Raw genomic sequence first — 22,818 nt, 5'->3', positions numbered from 1 at the left:
GTATAGTCAACATGCCTATCACCACGTGTTGCTCTTGGTTTAGACATTCGAATGCTAAATACTTCCGCGAAGGGCAGATTTTGGGTGTAACTCGTTACTCCCCTTCCAATAAATTACCTGCATAGTCCAAAAGCCTCTGAGCCTTTACCCCTCCCAGAATATCATGCAAAGTAATGTGGCTGTTATGTGGATTTCTTTCCCATTATGACTACAATGAATCCTTTTAACATCATTTTCAGCTTTCAGTATTTGATTCACCCAATTATTCCACTAATTACACCAGTTTAGTTACTGGGACCCTTGCTTTGTGAGGCTTTGATTTCTACACACACCTGCAGAGCTCTATAATAACTGGATTGCCTAATTTACTATTTGTTTATCACAATAACAGTTACTAATGTCTCAGTTGTAAAAGGTAATCATACATATATATATATATATACATACAGTGAGCGAAAAAAGTATTTGATCCCCTGCTGATTTTGTATGTTTGCCCACTGACAAAGAAATGATCAGTCTATAATTTTAATGGTATTTTAACAGTGAGAGATAGAATAACAACAAAAAAATCCAGAAAAACTAATTTCAAAAAAGTTATAAAATTGGTTTGCATGTTAATAAGGGAAATAAGTATTTGACCCCTTCGACTTAGTACTTGGTGGAAAAACCCTTGTTGGCAATCACAGAGGTCAGACATTTCTTGTAGTTGGCCACCAGGTTTGCACACATCTCAGGAGGGATTTTGTCCCACTCCTCTTTGCAGATCCTCTCCAAGTCATTAAGGTTTCGAGGCTGACGTTTGGCAACTCGAACCTTCAGCTCCCTCCACAGATTTTCTATGGGATTAAGGTCTGGAGACTGGCTAGGCCACTCCAGGACCTTAATGTGCTTCTTCTTGAGCCACTCCTTTGTTGCCTTGGCTGTGTGTTTTGGGTCATTGTCATGCTGGAATACCCATCCACGACCCATTTTCAATGCCCTGGCTGAGGGAAGGAGGTTCTCACCCAAGATTTAACGGTACATGGCCCCGTCCATCGTCCCTTTGATGCGGTGCAGTTGTCCTGTCCCCTTAGCAGAAAAACACCCCCAAAGCATAATGTTTCCACCTCCATGTTTGACGGTGGGGATGGTGTTCTTGGGGTCATAGGCAGCATTCCTCCTCCTCCAAACATGGCGAGTTGAGTTGATGCCAAAGAGCTCGATTTTGGTCTCATCTGACCACAACACTTTCACCCAGTTCTCCTCTGAATCATTCAGATGTTCATTGGCAAACTTCAGACGGGCCTGTACATGTGCTTTCTTGAGCAGGGGGACCTTGCGGGCGCTGCAGGATTTCAGTCCTTCACGGCGTAGTGTGTTACCAATTGTTTTCTTGGTGACTATGGTCCCAGCTGCCTTGAGATCATTAACAAGATCCTCCCGTGTAGTTCTGGGCTGATTCCTCACCGTTCTCATGATCATTGAAACTCCACGAGGTGAGATCTTGCATGGAGCCCCAGACCGAGGGAGACTGACAGTTATTTTGTGTTTCTTCCATTTGCGAATAATCGCACCAACTGTTGTCACCTTCTCACCAAGCTGCTTGGCGATGGTCTTGTAGCCCATTCCAGCCTTGTGTAGGTCTACAATCTTGTCCCTGACATCCTTGGACAGCTCTTTGGTCTTGGCCATGTGGAGAGTTTGGAATCTGATTGATTGATTGCTTCTGTGGACAGGTGTCTTTTATACAGGTAACGAGCTGAGATTAGGAGCACTCCCTTGAAGAGAGAGCCAGAATTCTTGCTGATTGATAGGGAATCAAATACTTATTTATTTTTTGAAATGTGTTTTTCTGGATTCTTTTGTTGTTATTCTGTCTCTCACTGTTAAAATACACCTACCATTAAAATTATAGACTGATCATTTCTTTGTCAGTGGGCAAACGTACAAAATCAGCAGGGGATCAAATACTTTTTTCCTCACTGTATATATATATATATATATATATATATATATATATATATATATATAGTATTATGATGAGGTAATTGGTTTTCATCGTATATGTTTTTTAAATAGTGTTAAATTCCTTTGCTTTATTTATATCAGATAACCATCTAAATGTGTGCCTATAACACCTGGTTAAGGACTGAACCACATAATCAATAAGTGAATGAATCAAATCTAGCATGCATCCGATAAAGGCCTCCAGAATTCAGAATTTGTTCTCTATCCTGGATAAAGCTGCTCTCCAGTCCAATCCCAGCTGTGCCATAGCAGGTCCCAGAGCATGGTGCCCAAGTGTCTGTGCGTCACCAGGGTGCAGTGGGTAGACGTCTGCCGGGCCATCCTCAGCTCTCTGCATGACAGCAGCTTCCTATTGGTTAATAGTTACATATTACTAATTTCTGGGCTGTGTGCCTTCTGGGTGTTCAGAGCGAACAATAGTGGATGACTTTGACAACGTGTAAATCATAGGTCACATGCTTTGTCTCGTCCCTCCGGCAGAGGGGTGGTGTCATAGCTGTGTGCAGTGACTGAATTGATTCAATATTGAGTCCAAATTGGGTGAAAATGGGGAGAAAAATAGTATACCTTCCTCGAGGGCCACAGTACAGCAGGTTTATAGCTCTCTTCAATCATCAGCTGCTTTAGACATGGGAAAAGTGGCCAGATTAAGATCAATTAACTATTTAAGACCTCTGGTGAAATAAAATCCCAAAATGTCTCAGCCCCCCAAATTGAAGGACACTGCAACAGCAATACGGGTCACTTGCACAGCCTGCATTATATCAAGGAGATTGCTTTTATATTTTGGCATCAAAGAAGCTGTTGTTGCAATCCTGAGGTTGACTGTAAAACTGCTGACCTTTCCAGGCCCAGCTGAAGAAAGGCCTCTTGGAACTTGTCATACCAGTACAATGTTTTCTTTTCTGCCTCGTACATTCATTCCCAATCTGCCACAGCCCCATAAATCTGCTGCTCATGAGCACATGGCCTAAATATCCACAATAACATCAGGTAAATATCATGTTGCTGACATATTTTTATTGTTTTATTAGCCGCTCCCTGGTATATTGCCATTCTTTGCCAAATGGACCCATTGCATAATCAAATTCAGTGGTGTGTTTTTCCTTTCTCAAACGAATTTTCCAACTGTGTCCAGCTCACTGAATCATCATAGTTGTTTACAGCAAAGAGAAGAGTTAAGATCCACTTAAGAAGTTTCCTTCAAATGACTGAACTGGGCCTTTCATGGGAGATGTTTGATGTGGTTATGTGAGAGTAACCACCTCTCCTCTCTCTCCCTCTTACCAAAATCATTATAGTATAAGTGGAAGGTTTTAGTCTCCAAAACCTATGCCTTAAGCACTCCTATTGACTTAACAGGATCATTGGGATTTTAAATTGGTCGCCTTTCTAAAAATGGCTATTTTAAGCTCCTTTAGGCTGTGTTGAACATGTCTTCTTCTGAAGCTTGTGCTCCATGTACCTTGCAAGTCTTAAAAGAAGAAAAACACATTTGTAAGAATAGTATGGAAGCTGAAGTCAAGGTAAAGTCTCGCTTAGGAAAGCAGTGTCAATTGAGCAACCTTAAGTAAATGTGAGCACAAATGTGTTCTGGTTTTCCATTCCAAATGTGATTGCTTAATATAAACCGTTCCCATATCTCCCCAGTGGGTGTTCAATTATTTGGAAGCTATAGGGTGTGATGCCGGCATTCGACTAAAACATTTATCAGGATTTTATCTAATCCCTGGTTATTTCTCAAACTGGTTTTAAGCAGCTGTAGTTGTGTGCGGTTCCCTCTGTGTGTTTTATTTACTGCAACTTGTATACCAACATGCATGTACCCAATGCAGGATACTTCAGCCAATAGGCCTCACATGGTAATCATTCTTAAAGAAACTTGCCTGCTCTAAGGAGAACAGGTTAAACCAGTTTTGCTTTGTTAGATCAGATCAGTCTTCGCTCCAAGTTTGTTCATAGTTTAGATGTAACGTTACATGTTAATGTTCATGTTGGTGTCTTTTGGAAAATGAATACTAAGCAGATTTTTCATATTTAAAGAATTTGACCTTCTTGCAGTTCATGTTAAAATGTGCTGGACGGTGCTTCACAGTGCAGATGGACAATGACCCAACGCTGCAAAAGCAACCCAAGACTTTTTTAAGTATAAGAAGTGGAATGTTCTGCAATGACCAAGTCAATCACCTGACCTGAATCCAATTGAGCAGCATTTCAATTGCTGAAGGCAAAACTGAAGGCAAAACACCCAAAGAACAAGCAGGAACTAAAGACAGCTGCAGTGCAGGCCTGGCAGAGCATCACTAGGGAAGAAACCCAGCATCTGGTGATGTCTATGGGTTCCAGACTTCAGGCAGTCAAGGATTTGCAACCAAGAATTGAAACTCACAATTTCATTAAAGATCATGTTAGTTTGTCCAAATACTTTTGAGCCCCTAAAATTGGGGAGACCACATATAAAAATGGGTGTAATTCCTACACCACCCAGTTTGGATGTAACTACCCTCAGATTAAAGATGAAAGTCTACACTTAAAGCACATATTGATGGTTTCCTTTAAAATCCATTGTGGTGGCGTACAGAGCCAAAATGATGACGATTGTGTCACTGTCCAAATATTTATGGACCTAATGGTACATGGTGCTTTGGGAGGCTTGTAAAATAGCTACACTGACATATAAACACTGGATTCACATTTTTCTTTTTCTTTTTTTTTTGGTAAGATAGTACAGCACATTTTCAAAGGTGTCTGACAGTGTCCAAATGTACAGGACAAAAACCATTGAGCCCCAATGTTAAGTTTTTTGGACATTAAAGATGCACCCTCACATATATTCAAAGTGACTAAGTGTTTGTTGATTTATAGATTTGCTGGTTAATGATAATAAATGATTTGGAAAGATTGCAAAATATTTACACTATTTAGGACCATGATTGTCTTCATGCCAGTGGTGTAAAATTAGAACAGGTCTGCCTCTCACCCAACCAAGTGCATACCTGCACTGCCTCTTTAGGGTGTTTCACGTGATCTGACACTGAGCATAATTGCAGCTGACATTCAAAAGCAATGTTCAAATCCCCACATTGTCTTCTTAAGCACGATTCATATGACTGCGACTCAATATCAATCAGTGAGCATCATCTTTTAAATGGTGACTTTTATGACAGAACTAGTTCAAAGCCCTGGGAAGGGTTTTAGAAAAACAAATAGTCGGTCCATAAATCCATATCTCAGAAGACTCTTAACATCTCAATGGAAAAAAGGCTGATTTTAAACCAAACTGCCATTGCTATAATTATGTAATGCTTTGCAGGGATTTCAAACTACAAGACCTATGCACAAAGATTAGTGGAATCCACATTTAAAAACTTTGCTTGGTTATGATGGTCAAACTGCTATAGGAGAGAGGAATGCGAAGTTGCCAGATCAATATAGCTTTAAGATTGGAGCCTGTTATATGTAAAAAAAATTCAAACCAATACACCATTAGGCACATTCATTTAGTTATTCTATTCTATTAATATGACATATACTGCAGTGGCTATATAGTGAATGAGACCAGCTTAGTGTGGATTAAATGCATGTTTGTGTGTTTAATATTATTCCTTAAAAGCAGGTTAGTGGTAAATGTAGGTTCACTGCAGTAAAGGCGTGCTGGAGGATATTTCAATCATCGCTGCAGTAAAGAATCTAATGTCCTAAAATCAGAAACTATTAAGTGTGTTACCAAACTATATGAAAAAGTGTGTTACTGGTCTTTTGAGTGCGTATTGAACACATTTGTTGATTCAATTGTTGGGAGACTACACACCTGCTTGTGTAGTTACAATGTAAGAGTGTAGAGTCCTGCTACTACATTGTTGCATTAAAATAAACCACTTATCAACAGTTTTGTGTGCATGTGTGTGTGTGTTCCTTTTCTTTACATCAGCAACAGGGCTCTAGCAAAGCAACTTAGAACTCGCTGCACAGTGTGTGTGTCTATTGGAGGGCAGGAGGTGTGTTTCCGCACTGCACCTTGTATCGGGTACATTCCAGAGACCTGCCTTCGGTTCGTTCACACAACACACTTTTTAGATATCACTTTTATTTTTTTTCTTCAGTCTCAATTCAATGAACAACCTGTTTGAAAAGGCTGGTTACATATGAAATCACATGACCCTGAGTTTCAGATTCCTGTCTCAACAAGCAACAAACACTAACCTGTTTTGTTCTTTTCCTCCTTTTTTCCCCCTCTCCCCCCCTCTCTCTCTCTCTCTCTCTCCTAATTCAAAGGAAACGTCAACCGTTCGTATGAATTGCCACTTAATATGGATATTGAAACACCACAATTTAATGCTGGCAGTGTAAGCCCACGTAAGTTAACTGGAATCAACACTACTACTCCTATCTTCTAGGTACTCTTCTGTGGAGAGTCCTGATTTGTTCTCAGATCCAAATGCTTCACACTGTAATTCTGAGACTTCCTATTCCTTTAAAATATATCAAATTTGACACCAAGATCAGTAGCAGTTGAAGTGAGACTTTCTACAACACTCTTGTTTTGGAGCCAAATATTTACGAACACTGGTACATTTGCAATCTGGGATCAAAATCAAGAACAAAGTACAAAACCTGTTTTTTCAAAATTCTAAATAAATTCAAAAGTGCAGTGATCCATTACAGCTGATGGTAGCAAGAGAAAAATAATACAAAGGTAAGGCCAGTTTTTAATACTCCTATATTATTTAATTTAATGGTATTGTCCAATCTAATGCTGTTACAGGGACTGGTATGATCTTTGTTTTGGAAAGAAAACAGAAAAGAGGATGTGTTTTAGAGATTTCCCCCTCAGTGACCTTGTTTCCCTCAACAGTGACCTTGCAGGGCAGAGGGGGAGGGGGACACTATTAGCAATGGCAGGAGAGTAACGCGCACCGAGTTAACCCTGTCGCGTTTGTTAATTCGCGCCGACATGCTATCCTTAGATCCACAATGTTAATATTGGACTAGTCTAATTATGTGCAGTGCCAATGCCAGAAAGAAGTTTGAGAATGAAAGGGTTTGTCTTGAACCTTATTGTTTTTTTTCTCTTTCACAGCTTTCACAATGTATGCCTAGCAAGGTGGATTGCAGAAGAAAAGTGAAGAACACAGATCCATTGTGTGCTTTGTTCCCAGAGGCCAGTCCTGTGGTATTTGGTCAGGGTCAGAATGGTTTGTGTTGTATCAAGAAAAATCTAAAATAAGATAAGGTACCACAGTACTTGTTTTTACAGTCACTCACACTACATGCGCACACCCACATATATTTAATTACATATTTTACTGGTACTACCCCTTTACTAGAAACTTGCATTGTATTTTGTATTTCCTCCTTTTAAAATGTACCTGACGTAATATGGTATATTGCATTGTCCTGCTCTCACAATGACAGGTAGTGAGATGTGAATATTTTGGGACAGCTCTAAGTCACCGTGCATAAGAGTAAGGTCATCAGTTTACTATTATAGGTTGGGATATGTTCAGTGAGGAACCGATTGTGAAATCTACAGTACTGTGTGGAAATAACATTTACATTCCATATAGACTACTCTTCCAGTACTATACAAAGTACTTAGGAAAGGGAGTGTTTCAGGATTTATTGCTACATAATAAACATAACATGATTACAGCACTGTGATGACAATGCTGATTGGAGAACATCGCTAAATGGCACTGCAAGCCAATCTTCCTAGAAGTGGGTTTTACACTGGGCAAAACTCTGGAATCCATTGTCACCTGACTGTGTTTACTCTCTGCATTTTTGCACTTTTGTAAGGGTGCTCCTATACAAAATCTAGGCTAGACTAGGCAAAATCAGGTTCAGTTTTTAAAAAGGTCTCGCCAATGATCTGTAGTGTAGAAAAAAATCACAACAAATGGTATTCTGCAAATTTGCCATTCCTCTCAAGAGAATCATCTTTCAGCTTTGACTTGAAAACCTTTGATTTAAACCTTTGAATTCTGAATCTCTTCTGCATACACACTTTTACATTTAGGCTAAGAGATTTTTAAGACCACTTAAGAAAAAATACAAAAAGTATTGCTGCAATTTCCACTTTATTTTAGAAAAAGTATAGAATGCTTTTTATATATTATATAGTGAATATATATGTATTTATCGCATACCCTTCTAGTAGTCTATTTTTCTATTTCTAGTTCAGATTAAGTCAGTTATCCAGTGAAGGCAGTTTGACAGACAGGGCTACTGTACTGCCAATAACAAAAGGCTTTCATTATGATACATATATACAAACAACCCTCTACCTATATCTCAAGTGGTCCTCAAGACAGGCTCCACATCATAGCCACCGAAGAGTTCATAAGCTGCATCTCAGGAGTCAGTATAAACAAAACACACTGTCCTAGAAATGTAGTGCCTTCAGTGTTCCAACTTCATTACAGTCAAAACTCAGGATTCAGTCTTTAAGGAGTCCCAGCTTTCTCAGTGCCTCCATCCTATCCTCGCCAGTCTTTCCCCTAGGCGTGATCTGTACACTGATGCCCTGGGAGCGGGGCATCCTGTTGGGCAAGTGCTGCTGGCTGGCGGGCTGGAGTGAGCTCCTCTCCTTGGGCTCTGCGCTCTTGGTCTTTCCTCCCTGGATCTCCATGAAGTCTTTCCCTGTACCCAGTGAGGCGGGCCGGGGTCTGGAGTTGCGCAGGTGGGCTGGGGAACCAGGTCCCACTGCACTGGGTTTCAAAAGACTCTTGTCCGGGACGAGGTCAGGGTCTGCATGCTGGCTGGCCATGTAGCTCCCCAAGCCCATGCCAGAACGCTCCAGGGTGGCTGATTTAATCCCGACCAGTCTAGCAGGAGAAGGTCTTGTGGAGACGGGAGGGAGGGAGCTTCCCGATCGTTGCTGGTTTACGTTGCCAACCTGAAGCCCGTTTATTGGCTCTTTGGAGTCCCGGAGGGCTGTAGTGGGCTGGTGCTTGAGGTCGTATGGCAGAGCTGGCGTACTAGTGGGCTGAGGCTCAAGGGATCGCCGAAGTCTTTGGGACTGTGTGGGGTTGAGTATGGGCCCCGAATCCATCTCATCCGGTTTAAGCAGACCAAGCTTCTTCAAGGCTTCCATCCTCACCTTCTGGGGATCCAGGGCTGCCCTCTCTGTGGGCGAAGAGGAGAGGTGGTGTTCACCGGCTTTAAATTCATGGCTTGGTCCTGGAGGTTTATTAGTCATTACAACTATGTTAGAAGGAAGTTTCTTTGGTTTAGGGGCAACCACAGGAGGAGGGGACTTTGGTTCCGGTGGTACATGCAAGGGTGTGGAATTTGCATGTGTGTCTGAGTGCAATGAATACACATCTTTGTTTATCTTCTCTTCGGGTGCTGGGAGCCCAGACATCAGCTTTGCTTTCTCTTTGGGATCTGGAGAACTCTGAGGGGCTTTCTTCAAAGACGCCCTCTGCCTCATCTTTTCGAGGCCGTCATAGGACAAGGGACCTCTAAGAGGAAAGGCCTCAGGCTTCCCCACAGGTTGGTCCTGTCTGGAAAGAGGTTTGAGGGTATTCTCTGGCCCCTCTTTGACAGCAAAAACTTCAGGATTATCCCTAAAGTCTGTCGGTGGAGGGATAACCTCACTGTTCATCTCTGACCTTATCATGGAGTGGTCATGAGATGTCCGACTGCCCGTTACTGAGATTGTGGGCTTTTTATCTTGTTTCTTCTTCAATTCCCCATATTCTGGAGTCGGAGACCTTAGAGATGATCCAGGTTCGGTCAGCCTGCCCTTGGAGTTTGGCAACACTGCTGAGCTCTCCTTTCCTTTGCCAGATTTAGCTTGGATGATGGAGCCACCGTTGGCCAACACCAGTGGGGTGGGCACCAGGTAGTTCAAGATGGGCTTGTTCTCTTTCCCTACTTCGGTTACTGGATCCTCATAAGGGTATTTCGACACATCTGAAAATTAAGTAAGAACAAAAAGGAGCTTAAGGTGCGTCTAAAAGAATGTTTCCCCATGTTAAAGAAAAAGACTGAAGGTGTACTTCACTTATTCCTATAGACAACCAAAGGAAAGCATGTTGTGTGAGCCTCATGACTACACTATACTGCTGCCTGAACCCTGACCTTTGTGAGTAGGCACTGGGTCTGTTTACCCCCCATTCCCATTATTTAAATACACCTGTAGACACCACACTCACCACTCAGCTGGCTCTTCCCCATGGAGGAGGAGAGATGGGCCTTCTTGGCAGCCAGGTTCCCTCGTGTAGGTAGCTGGTCAGGCTCATCGTTGGACAGGCCGCTGTCCTCCTCAGCCTCCAGGGACTCAATGGTCTCCTCCAGGAACATTAGGCAAGCCCGCTCCTCTGCCGAGAGGTGCTCTAGACTGTCATCACTCTGCAACACCGAAAACAAAGCCAGTTTTCAGATAACGCTGCAAGTCCACAGTGGAAACCACACAGCTATAGCACTGGAGAGCGGATTGCATTTGGCTGAGCTCACAGGCACCCAGTCAGCCATAAACTATTGTCCAATGAACCAAAGACCCCTTGATGGGGGCTCTCCATGACCAGGGTTGGAGACCACTGGTTTAAGCAGTGGGTCCATATATTTTTTTATACTCTACCTGTGAGACCTAATGCTTTATGTTGTTAGTCTTATTTACTATTATAATTTATTTTTTCAATGCATCATTCAGTCAGAGGTATAATGTTCTAGGTCAGATCCACACTTACAAAAGAGGAGTTCATGCTAACCACGCTGTCACAGCTCCCTGCGCTGTCCACGCTGGCGATGGATTCCATGGAAACACCGCCCAGCCACGTGTCACTCTTAGGCATCGCACACTGGAAACCAGAAGCTGCGGTCCGGGGGCCTCTGGCCGAGAGCAGCGGAGGGCCCTTCTCAGGATCCACACTGTAAGCAAGATATGTCCAGAGACAGGGGTGAGTAAGGAATTATAACACCTTATATAGATGTATTTGCACCAGTTCTTTCTTCTCACTCCTTCCCCCTTGGATCAACTTGAATCTTGAGCAATACAAAACCCATTTACATTTTTTCCTCCTCAAATGTACAGCACTATACATCATTTCAGGTAAGACTATGAGAGGATTGCTTAAAGAAGCACTTGTCAAACACCTCAGTCCCCACACCAATTTCACAGCTCAACCCAGGCAGTAAAATCAAAACTAGTCTAAATGAGAAAAGTAGCCAAGTTTCCGCTCCCCACCCCCTTCTTTTCCACATACATTTATAAGTTACAGAACTGTAAATCCCACTGGTTAAACAGCAACCGTCAACAACTTCCAGACAGGATATTGCAAAACCACCAGCTCCTCGGTGCCTCAGGTAATTAAAGTCTTTACTTTATTAACCATTGCTAATGTTATCGATATTGCATCTATTTTAACATCACGTAAACATTCAGTTTTATTCAATAATTGTCTTTCATCCTTGAAGTGTAGAATTTATATTTATAAATAAAATACAAAAATGAAAAATTGACTTAAAGTTTAAAACTGATTTGATTAATTGCAGCGGAAGCCACTGGAGTATATTCCTGTATATGAAAGGAAAACATTACAACCCCTTGTAATCCCCTTATCCTTCCAATCTGCTTATACAACATTCAGGCCATTCGTCACACACACAAGCCAATGAATGAATGGCCCTCCGGGTTACTCAAAGCACTAGGTATCATAGTTAAGTCTATTTCTGTGACTTGACTTAACTCATTATATGCTCACTCACATGACCACACGTTACTGCTAAGGATAAACCCACCCACCCCGCTGGACTTACCATTGCACAGTGAGTCAGTCCTTAAAATGGAAAAGATGATACATTGGCAAATGTAACACCACCAAACTTTGCAATTTGCAATTCACATTAATAGATCCAAAATGCAGACACACGGACACTGGAAAAAGCATTCCATTCCTTGCTTTAAATTTCTAAAAACTATTTTGTGTTAATTGAAACTGTGCATTTGCCAAATTAGGACACCCAATGTTTCTGTCAAGGATATATGTTAAAAAATTGTTTTTTTGTTTTGTTTTATTTAATAAAAAAAAAAAAAAAACACAGCCAACAAAAAATTTGCTCTTGAAATACCTCAGATCCGGTGATATTCATGGTCTTAAGTGGGCTGAAGTGGGCTGAAGTGGGATGGGACTGGCTTAGCAGGGCACACACATTAATTGAGTAACCAACCTTTAACATAGCCTCAGGGTCTTACAAATTACAGAGGATTTATCCATATCAAAGTGCTTACAGAGTACCACGGCCTGTGACGTCCCGGCCCTTTTACAACCATAAACAAACAGTTGGCTTGTGGAGAAAGCGAACAAAACATGACCTGATGATTTAAGTGGAGTCAGGAACAGAATTAAGACTCTCAGGTCAGTTACTGAAGCAACTTCAAGGCCTATAGTTACATCAAATTGTACATAATCAGCAATAGGCACAAGCCGTTTTTGTTTGTTTGTTTCCTTGCTTGCTACACGATATACAGTAAAGGTGAGAGAATTAAAAAACATAAGGGTTTTAGCACATTAAGTGGTCTATTCACAAAAAACGTCATAAATCTAAACTAATGCACTAAATGTGGGTCAAATGCCAGTTAATTTGCTCTCAAAGGCAATAAATGTAAACTATTTAGCATTTTATTCGGTACATATAATAAAATAATAGTATGGGAATGCTCCAAAAATATTAAATGTATTTGCAATGGCTATATTTACCTGTGTGATGCCAATTCAGCAAGTTGAGGTTTCAAGCCACACCTCTACCAATTAATTGCCATGTATTCAAGTTAGTCAACTGCACCCATTTTTCATGCAAGTATTATGGCCTGACATAATTGGGCAAACACAGGCAGGTAATCAATTAACATCTGTTGTTTGGAAGCATTGATGTGCATTTTATATAATAGGTCACATATTTGCATGTGTATTTAGTTTTGGTATGGAAGGCATCACAACTGCATTTGCATAATGTTTTATTTAAATGCTTTTGACCCCACGTCTGCTTGTAAAAACTGCACCATGCAGCAACACATACAAATGGTACCATGGCAAGCATATTCTAATGGACAGCCACAGTACACACCAGTGGACAGCTCAGTGTGACCACCACTGGTCAGTGATGTCAGATGGCATTTTCCCCATGGTCCCGTGTGTGTGTGTGCGCACGTGCATCTGCATATGCGTGCGCGTATGCATACTACATTCTTTGATGGGCTCAGTATCTTCCTAAAAACTCTGTACATTTCTTTTCCTGCTTCATCAATACATTCTGTAAGACAACTGGCAGCTCATATCAAACCTACTGTATAGTGGGGGGTATCATTTCAATTCCTGTAAATACACAAAATAGATCAAATAAATGCAGTTTGACCTATTCAGCAAAGCGTCTCATAAGATCAGGTATTATATGGCTTTAATTAGTGGCTAGGATCATGTTAATTTTGACTAACTGGTTGGATTATTGTCAACAGCATGGTTGGAATGAAAGACAGAAGTCCCATATCCCTGTTTAGGACCAGCAGACCCCTGCTGTATTGCATCTTAGATCAGAATTAAATGGTACAGTTTGTATTTTTTGGGGGGTTGACTATTTAACGACATTTGAAAAGGCCTACTTTTAGGAGCCAGGCAGCAACAAAAGACCTGACCTAACTGATCAAGGGCCAGGAAATGATACAGGTTTCACAAAGCAACCTAAAATGTCCTCCCGGAAGATGACCTATTCAAATCAGTTTCTGCTTGAAATTCACTCCTAAACTGCAATGTAACCTAACAGCTTCGATTTGAATATGATGGACTTGATGATACCGTTCAACAATTCTGTTTAACCTTATCCAATTCCCGCTTATATCACTATGCAAATTTCATCATAATTACAGGGCAGGCAGAAAGTCACCAGAGAGAGAAGCACCGAGTGTCGTAAACTAAACAAAGCCCAACAACTACAATCCCCTTATACAATATTTTGTTGTTGTTGTTGCTGCTTTCCAGTGGATTGGGAAAGTTTGTACTGGTCTATCCCTGCTAAAACACAATTTCTATTGTCACAATCCAGCAAGTTTTTATGTTGCCATGTCATTACCTGTTTTACACTTGGAAAAAGGATTAAACTGGGCTCTATTAAGTTAATTATTAGTTCAAATTAATAATGTATACCTCAGGTGGAATTAATGGACTCGTAGGAATCTGTACTCTCCGAAATCCCAGCCATGTGTTTTTTCTGTACATTGCCTTGCATCCAGTCTTGTGAATCAACATTGTGAATCCTTTTGGGCATGCATTGCAGTCATTGCTGTTTGGATTTTACCACTGACTAGTCTTCAATGCATTTTTTGTTTTTGTTACTACCATATCTCTTCTGTTTTCCATTATTAGTTTAAATACGATTCTAGAGAGAGAACCAAATTTCTTATTGGTTTCAGCCCAACAGGCTGGGTATAATTTTACTCTTTAAATGTATTTCCCATTCCATCAATATCAATAAAAGGAAATAACATAAAATTAATGTACTATGATTTTAGTCTATACATCACTATTGTATAGTTTTATTTTTTTATGAAAATCACCTTGAATTGTCATAAATATTAATAACAATAATCAAAATTAAACAATCAAAACAGACACTTAGCCAGTAGAAAGCTAAAAGAAATACAAAAGTAACACACAGCAACACAAGCTTGCCCATGAAATGCAAGCACTATTTCTCATCCTGAATTCCCCTAGTTTGCTCCCCGATACTGTACTACAACATGGTGAACATCATGTAACCAAGATGATTTTAGTTAGTACATGGTCAAAGCAAAACCCTTACAAAGTCTCTCTTTTTCACTGCTAACAGAGATGCGTGTCTGCGTGCACCTTTGTGTACATATGTCCTCAACTTGGTTAATGTTTAGCACTGACACACACTTCCTACATTCTTTTCAGAGAATTGTCACCATGATTACAAGCTCAGCTTTCACTTGAGATAGGCCCCATTGTGTTCAATGGCTTAGGCCAGGCTATCAATGCAGTTCACAAAATTAGGTTAAATTGATATCTATCTGTATATAGTGGCCCTGTAATTCTGGGAACCTTTGAGAATGGAACAGTGTTTACAAGTTGCCTCTTAATTGAAAGAAAAACTGAACATGAATCAACAGGTAAACAGTGCTGTACCAGAGTATTTAAATTCAATCCCACGAAACATTAATCGAGACGTTCTATTCCCCTTTTTGAGACTAACTGCATTAGCATAATTTCCCCACAAGAAATAAAAGAATCACAACATTTCTTTCTACCAATCACACAAGAGTGAACACTAGACGAGTATAAATTATTTGTTGAGGAGTTTGTGCAAATTCGAGCAGTGTTTCTTTACATATAAAAGATTGAAAACAACCACACAGAGTGCATTTTATTTATTTATTTATTTATTTATTTATTTATTGTGTTGCAATGGCTTTTGGTAATATAACAAAGATGCATGCTTAGGTTTCAATTGAGATTTGTGCGATTCAGCTACCCATTTAAAGATGACATGCTGACCCACTTTATGGGGTTTTACTTCCCTTGAGCATCACCGTGGGGGACAGGGTCTTTGTTTCAAGATTCAGTGTGACATACAAACCTAAGAGGACACTGTTGGCAGTCACTGACAAGTACACTTATCAGCCCCATTGTTATGGCCTAATTTCATGAATAATAAATAACAGGTTCACACTGACTGCCATGTGATGGCATTATACTCTGATCTAGAATTACAACGGTCTTGAAAGTTGCTGGTGTGCATTATACCAAGCACAGAATGTGGCATGCAGGTTTTGATTGATAGTCTGTATGTCCCCATCTTTTCTTATTAAGTAATGCAAAACCAATAATGTCTTGACAAGGAAAACTATACTCCTTACCCCCTTACCCCCCCCCCCACCTCCCTTTTTAGAATAATACACCTTTGTTGTAGTATTGGAAAAGTACAGTGAAGCAGCCTACAGATGGTGCCTTAATCTATCCTTACTGTTAAACTGTCAAACGCCTTTTTTTAAATCCACCATCCACAATGTTAATAAATGTATTGGGTCTTAAAATCTGATCAATCAATCCTCTGACACCAGACACTGTGTGCAGGTAGGGCTAACAATGGCTTTTGTGCTCTAAGCAACCCTGAGCTAATATTGATCCAACACGGCCCTGACAGGAGCAAGACAAATGTGGAAAACTTAAACTGTACTGACCGATCCTCTGCATAAACCAATATTGACCTGGTTCAATTGTGGTTTTACACACAAAGATGGACAAACAATGTTCGTTTTCTATTATGCAAACCTGTCAACAATAGCACAGTGCTGAAAACGTGTGAAGAGTTCAATGCATCACCTTTTTTCCCCCTGTAGTTACAACTGCAAAATCTGAGTCTCAATACGTCAAGGGTATCGTACGATTGGTCGCGTCTGTGTAACGCAGATTACCGCAGATATGCGCGGCTCCACCAATGGGATCGTTGGAATCCAGCAGATCTGCGCAGAACTGCGACATTTGCGCTACACTAAGGCGAACAGTGTGTCAGTGTGTAGGTCTGAAAGTGTTCTTTCTTCCAAACATTGACACCATTACAGCAGCCCAAAAACTGTCGCGTACAGCAGGAGACACTACAGCCTTTGTACCCCACTGCAGCGTTTAAATAACACGTAGCACAAGTAACATTAAAGCTTAAATCTTTCCACCTGAATTATATAACACGTATTTAATTGTCAATTAAATACAATACCATTTGTGTGCGTGGGATTGCAGTTGGGCAACCGGTTGCAGTTGGAGATCCTTTATTTATTTTTTTAAGAAAAATAAGTGAACCAAAATAAACGTCTTACCTTCAGAGAGGAAGTACTCAAGCCTTGTTTGTCCTGTTACTGTACTCCAAAAAGTAAGAGCCCTTCGTCTGCAACCGCTGCGCCCAGAACTGTGCAGGTGAGACTTCAATCTGCAGACTCCCCTGCGTCTCCGCCTGCCCAGCCGCAGCGCAGCCAATCAGCGAGCGCCGAGGCCGCCTACTGCCGCAGGTGCATCCAATCAAAAGCCGAGTTCAAAATGAACCCCTTCAGTCAAGCGTCGCAGAGGGATCCGATTAACTTACACGTCAAAGGTGCGCTTCGTTGGTTTTAAGATGTGTATTTAGATACAAACATGCATACTTGATCAATATTTAACGTATAGATAACGTTAGGCAACGATAAATTAGATGATAACTTCTTCAAATAATGACAATCGTACAACTATTAAAGGAGTTTATACTGGGGACTCCTGGCCAAACAAGCAAACAAGACAATGAAAGTGAAGTTTTTGTTCGCCTGTTCCATTTTTTAAAACATCCTTTATCACCTGCACATTTCAGTTTCATTCCTCCCCTTACGTAATGGCTAACGTATCAGTTCTTGTGTATGTAAAAGGTATGTCAAAAATTCAAGTGAATGTACGTGTAGTATGACAGAAAAAAGTGACCAAGTTTTGCTGTTTATTTGTAATGAGGCCTAATTGGTGTACTGGATGTAAACCCACTCTTTAACAGCTGACTAATAGTTATAATGATGACTTAATAGCAGGATGACAGTGTTTCATCACTTAACGTCTGGTAAGATCTCTTGTGAATAGGAAGGGCTGGAGCTCTTGTGACACACCTGTATTATGTACCCAGTGATTCAGCTTCCTCAATCAGTGTATAGACTATAAACCTACTTTGATAGGTTTGTTGTTATTAATAACCCTGTGCCATTCTCAAAATAACTTTTCAACAAGGCTATCATGGTATGATAACATTATATTTGTAGAGAGATTACCACACCTTAGGTGTAGCCTATGTAATTTCTGGAATGGCAGTCCTGTCTTTACCTATGATTCCCCCATGTGGTATAATTAAACATTACCTCATCAAAACAAAGTGCCAGAAGTTACCTAGCCATGATGATGAAGCAAATGCCCAAGAATTCTCCAATATATCAGGTTATTGACAGAATTATTATGATCTTGTGTATTGACTTCAATGTGTTAAGGTGCTTTGTGTCCTACATCATTAAACTAAAGGAACACAGTGAGAAAATTTAAGGGGAAAACAGTTTTATGTAACTGGTCCCTGACCCTCTAGGACTGAATTTTAGAGTTAATTGAAAATGTTGATTAGAATGGTATATGTGACATGATATTGCTCGAGTTACATTGTTGGTCCACATTTGGCTAAGAATGTCCCTTGGGTTGTAATGCAGTGAGAATAAATAGAGCATTGCTTCTACATTTTGGGGAATATTGTCACAATAGAGACCAGTAACAATGTAGTGGTGCCACCCAGTGACTTTGTTAGATGATGAAGAAATGGCACAACTACAACAACAAGTTGATCCCACAAGGGATGATTTCAACCATGGTGTCGATCACTTTATAAATACCTGCAATCTTATTGAAAGGCTGCACGGCACGGTGGAATTAGCACAATGACTGTTTTGACTGATACCAAGGTATTGAATGTCGTGAAGAACTTTGAACTTTTCTCTATGCAAGTGTTTAATATATTTATATTTGAACACACCGCTACATATAAACATACATACATACACAGAACGTAAGTCAAGTAAAAATTGGGGAATATATGCATATCTTCACAGTAGATGTGATGAATCTTGGCCTTTTTTCACACAGGTATTTTTGGTGGTATAGATAAAATATTACAAAAGAAATGTGCAAAGATTAAGCATCTTCAACATTATCCTCACCTATGTAAAGTGACCATGGTTGAAGGTTCACACAATAAATTATTTCACTTGCCAAAAGTGTGCATTATCAAAAAGAAACTAAAGTAAATATGCACAAACCTTTATATATGCAAACCTTTATATATACAAGCCAGCAAGTCTACATTCATTTTATTTGAACACAAATTTGTTCTGTTAAGATGTAAATACACAAATAAATATCTAAATTAAAAAATAAACTGACTAATTTTCCCAAGTTGTAATTTGTTTTCATTGCTTTAGTAATAATTTATTTTTAACAATAGTTAAAAGAAAAAAAACGTAATTTTCATTCCCTGCAGAAACTTTAGTGCTTTAACATCACATTCTTACCATAATAATATGTTGTGAGAACAAAGCAAATCAGAATAATTGCTGTGAATAACAGGGTTAAGCATTGCCTGTCTTCAAAATGTAAAATTCAACACTGTGTAAAAAGAAAAGCTATAAGTACAAGACATCCCTGTTTTAAGGTTTTCAGACCAAATCAATTTTACTGTAATATGCTTTATTTTTCAGTAATGTTACACAGTCCATAACTTATGATTGTTGTGACTTAGGTTTTTTTGACCCAGACCTTCTTTCACCCAGAATGTCAATTTAATCGGAATCTTTATTGTCGAGATGAACAATGAGAGAGCCAGCTATTGCCCAGAAATTATTATTATACCACAGGCCAGATATATCCCATGCTTTTCTGTCCATTTGGCTGTTAGGTATTATTATTATTTATTTTTTGGCATTATTTATTTCTTCACGGTAAGTGATGGAATGTCACATCCTGAAACTTGGAAAGAGACCTCCTTTTGGCTTTAGACAGCTGCCATAGTTTTTGTGGGGTTTACACTTTCAGATGGGAAAAGTTGATAGTGATAAAATAAGTACATTTAAAATATATACTGTATATACTCTCCTACCATCACACAAGGACATACAAATAGGAAATTAGATGCCTGTCCTTTAAAGGGAGTTAAAAAGGACTGAAATAAAAGTCTTAAAACAACCAAGCGAACACAAAAACTGTCAAAAAACTAAGGATGGCCAAATCCTGGTGAGTTCTGAATACCTACAACCAATGTTAGTTTTGAACTGTTCATAGTTTTTTGAAAGAGGCACATTTGTGTACATGTTCGCCTGCGGGTGCTTGGACAAAAACGCTGAGGTCATTGTGCTCGCGACTTCTGCAACATGGTTTCAACACTTTAAAACCCATTGGTAAATCGTGTCTGCAATTAAAAAATTAAAAAAACTTCCTCTCTCTGGAAACTGGGCCACACAGAGGACTGAAGCAATGTCCAAACATGTCATCCACTGCTAAAACATGAGTTAATGTGCTGCACATGTGCATGAATGGACAGATGTGCGTGTCACAGCTCAGTTATGCATTTCTCTCAGGGCTGATTTGGAGTATTGTAGTGTAGTGAAAGGAGACATACTGTATGGCTGTTGTACCACTGGCTGGATGATTCATGCTTGGTGGGGAAAGAACTTGAGATGCACATCATAAAATCCATATTTACATTTAATAAACTTTTCCTTCTAGAAAAAAACAGAGTATGGATTAATACCCTGGTAATGTAAAAGGTGAAAATGTGATCGCATCTGTAATGTATTTTAATAGCGGAAACTTCCCGTCTCCACGTGCTACGTGTCTGAAAGGTGACGTCACTCTGCATCTACACCGGCACCACGGTAACAAGTTGAACTATGACGTCTAAGTGACTCTAGTTTTAACTTGACACAAAGGACGTCTTTAGTTCTTATTGTCTTCTGACAAAAGCAGTATAACTTGCAAATGTTTTTCTGTAAAGATGAAATGGTCATCATTAACTTTATGAATCTGCTTATTTAGATGTTAATCACAGTAGGGTATACTAAACAATAGTATTAAACTTAACATAAGACCAATTTCATATTATATACAGCAGATCCTGATTGTGAGGCTTTTCTGTTAGTGTGTATTCGTGACGAAACTGATATTGTGTTTTGTTTGCTTCCTTGCTTTTTATACATTTAAAATATTGTGAGTATGAATGCGCATCTTCCCTTGCAATGGAAAATGTCTTTGAAGGTTGGGATTCATATTTGAAATCAACATATATTAGGGCCTCCACTGCCTTGTATTTGTAATACTTTAAATATTGTTTAAAAATTACACTTTATAATTCTTTGAATTGATTTTCTTTACTATAATGCACCAATGGTCAGTGTACTATGTTTATTCACACAAAATAAAACAATCAATAAAGTGAAATGAAATGTAACACAAATTCCTCTGTTTTATTTTAGTATTAATATACCTTAAGCAAGATGGATAAGTTTCAGGCCATAGGTGAGTATTTGTACACTGTACACTGTATTCCTACAATGTGCACATTGTTTGAAAGCTTATTTTGTTGGCTACCAGTGCGTTTAATTCTTGTCAGATTTGCAGATGATACTAAAATAGGTGGCTCAGCAGCACAGGTTATTCAAAGGGACATTCAGTTGTGGGCCGACACCTGGCAGATGAAATTCAATGTGGACAAGTGCAAGGTATTACATGCAGGTAACAAAAATGTCCACTATAATTACACTATGGGAGGAACAGAACTAGATGAAGTAACGCATGAGAAAGACCTAGGAGTCTATGTGGACTCCTCACTTTCTCCATCCAAACAATGAGGAGAAGCAATAAAAAAGGCAAACAGAATGCTAGGGTATATTGTCAAAAGTGTAGAACTGAGAACAAGGGCAGTGATGTTCAGACTGTACAATGCACTAGTTAGAGCTCATCTGGATACTGTGGACAGTTCTGGGCTCCACACTTCAAGAAAGATATCGCTGCTCTAGAGGCAGTTCAGAGGAGAGCAACCAGACTTAGGGAAGGGAAAGGAATGTCCTACTGAGAGACTGAGGGAACTGAACTTTTTCACCCTGAAACAGAGACTACTTTGGGACTTGATTCAAGTCTTCAAAATCATGAAGGGAATCGACCACATCAAACCAGAGGAGCTTTTCCAGATCAGCAGGGATACACACACCCGGGGACACAAATGGAAATTGGGCTTTAAGAGAGAAAACAGGAGAGGTGTCACAATCTGGAACAAACTCCCCAGCGATGTGGTTGAAGCTGACAATTTGGGAACATTTACAAATAGACTGGATAGGATCCTTGGATCACTTAGTTATTAATGGACACCAAACGAACACGATGGGTCGATTGGCCAACTCTCGTTTGTACAATTTGTTATGTTCTTATAACAGTTGATCGTGAGGTTTGGGTCCAGGTTTGGGCCATTTTGAGAATCACTCGGGTATCTCTGGCATTACACTTCAATACACTTGACTCTGTACTCTTTTGAGTCTCATATAACGAACACCAGATTTACTTATTTTATTTGTACAACATTGATCGACTAAGATACTTTCTGACAGCTGCTAATGCAGAGAGACTCCATGCTTTTATTACTTCTTGCATTGACTATGGCAACGGACTGTTAGCAGGGGTCTCTGGTCAACTCTTGCAGAGGCGGATTATCCAAAATGCAGCAGCCAGGGTTTTAACCAGAACCCCACTCTGCTCATATCACTCCTATTTTAGTATCTCTTCAATTCCCTTCATTAAGAGCTCAGTTGGAACATATATATAAAAAAACTGAATAGCACAATGTTTAATTCTACATCAAATAATAAAAGGTAATGTCAATGAATAACATCAGTCTGACTCTGTATAGGCTGATAATCCACAGGAATGTAAAATATGTAAAATTGATTTGAAGTAATGTATTTCTCATTAAGTCGCTAAATGATTAATAACCATAATGTAGCCGAAGCCCACCAAAGGTGGTTTTATATGAGTGTCATTTCAATACAGTATTGTACAACATTACACGGAGACAGACTACACATGATTAATTTGATTTCTAAGAGGGGGAAATTGCTGGATGAAGGAGGGGGAGAATGCTATGGTAAATTGGTTACCGTTTAAATTGCCGCTTGTGTTTGAACTTCAAATTGTACTATCAAGAAGTATTCATTTTTAATTCAATTTTTATTTAACTATTATTGTTTTTCACTTTGCACCT

At 39.7% G+C, this 22,818-nt stretch overlaps 1 protein-coding gene across 1 annotated transcript; it reads right to left on the bottom strand.

Annotated features, from left to right (window-relative positions):
* Positions 1-8,068: 8,068 nt before the first annotated feature.
* Positions 8,069-16,935, bottom strand: LOC136749396 (specifically androgen-regulated gene protein). Its single transcript, XM_066703664.1, has 4 exons — positions 16,844-16,935; positions 10,704-10,884; positions 10,170-10,365; positions 8,069-9,927 (listed from the first exon to the last, which is right to left on the bottom strand). Exons 2-4 carry the CDS (start codon positions 10,806-10,808, stop codon positions 8,447-8,449), a joined length of 1,782 nt encoding a protein of 593 aa, XP_066559761.1. The 5' UTR covers positions 10,809-10,884; positions 16,844-16,935; the 3' UTR covers positions 8,069-8,446.
* Between the last annotated feature and the right edge of the window lie 5,883 nt (positions 16,936-22,818).

This window comes from Amia ocellicauda, chromosome 5 (assembly GCF_036373705.1).
Source record: "Amia ocellicauda isolate fAmiCal2 chromosome 5, fAmiCal2.hap1, whole genome shotgun sequence".
NCBI classification, from domain to species: Eukaryota; Metazoa; Chordata; class Actinopteri; order Amiiformes; family Amiidae; genus Amia; species Amia ocellicauda.
Note: the sequence above shows the minus strand (reverse complement) of the source record. Positions and strands in the feature narration are given on the sequence as shown.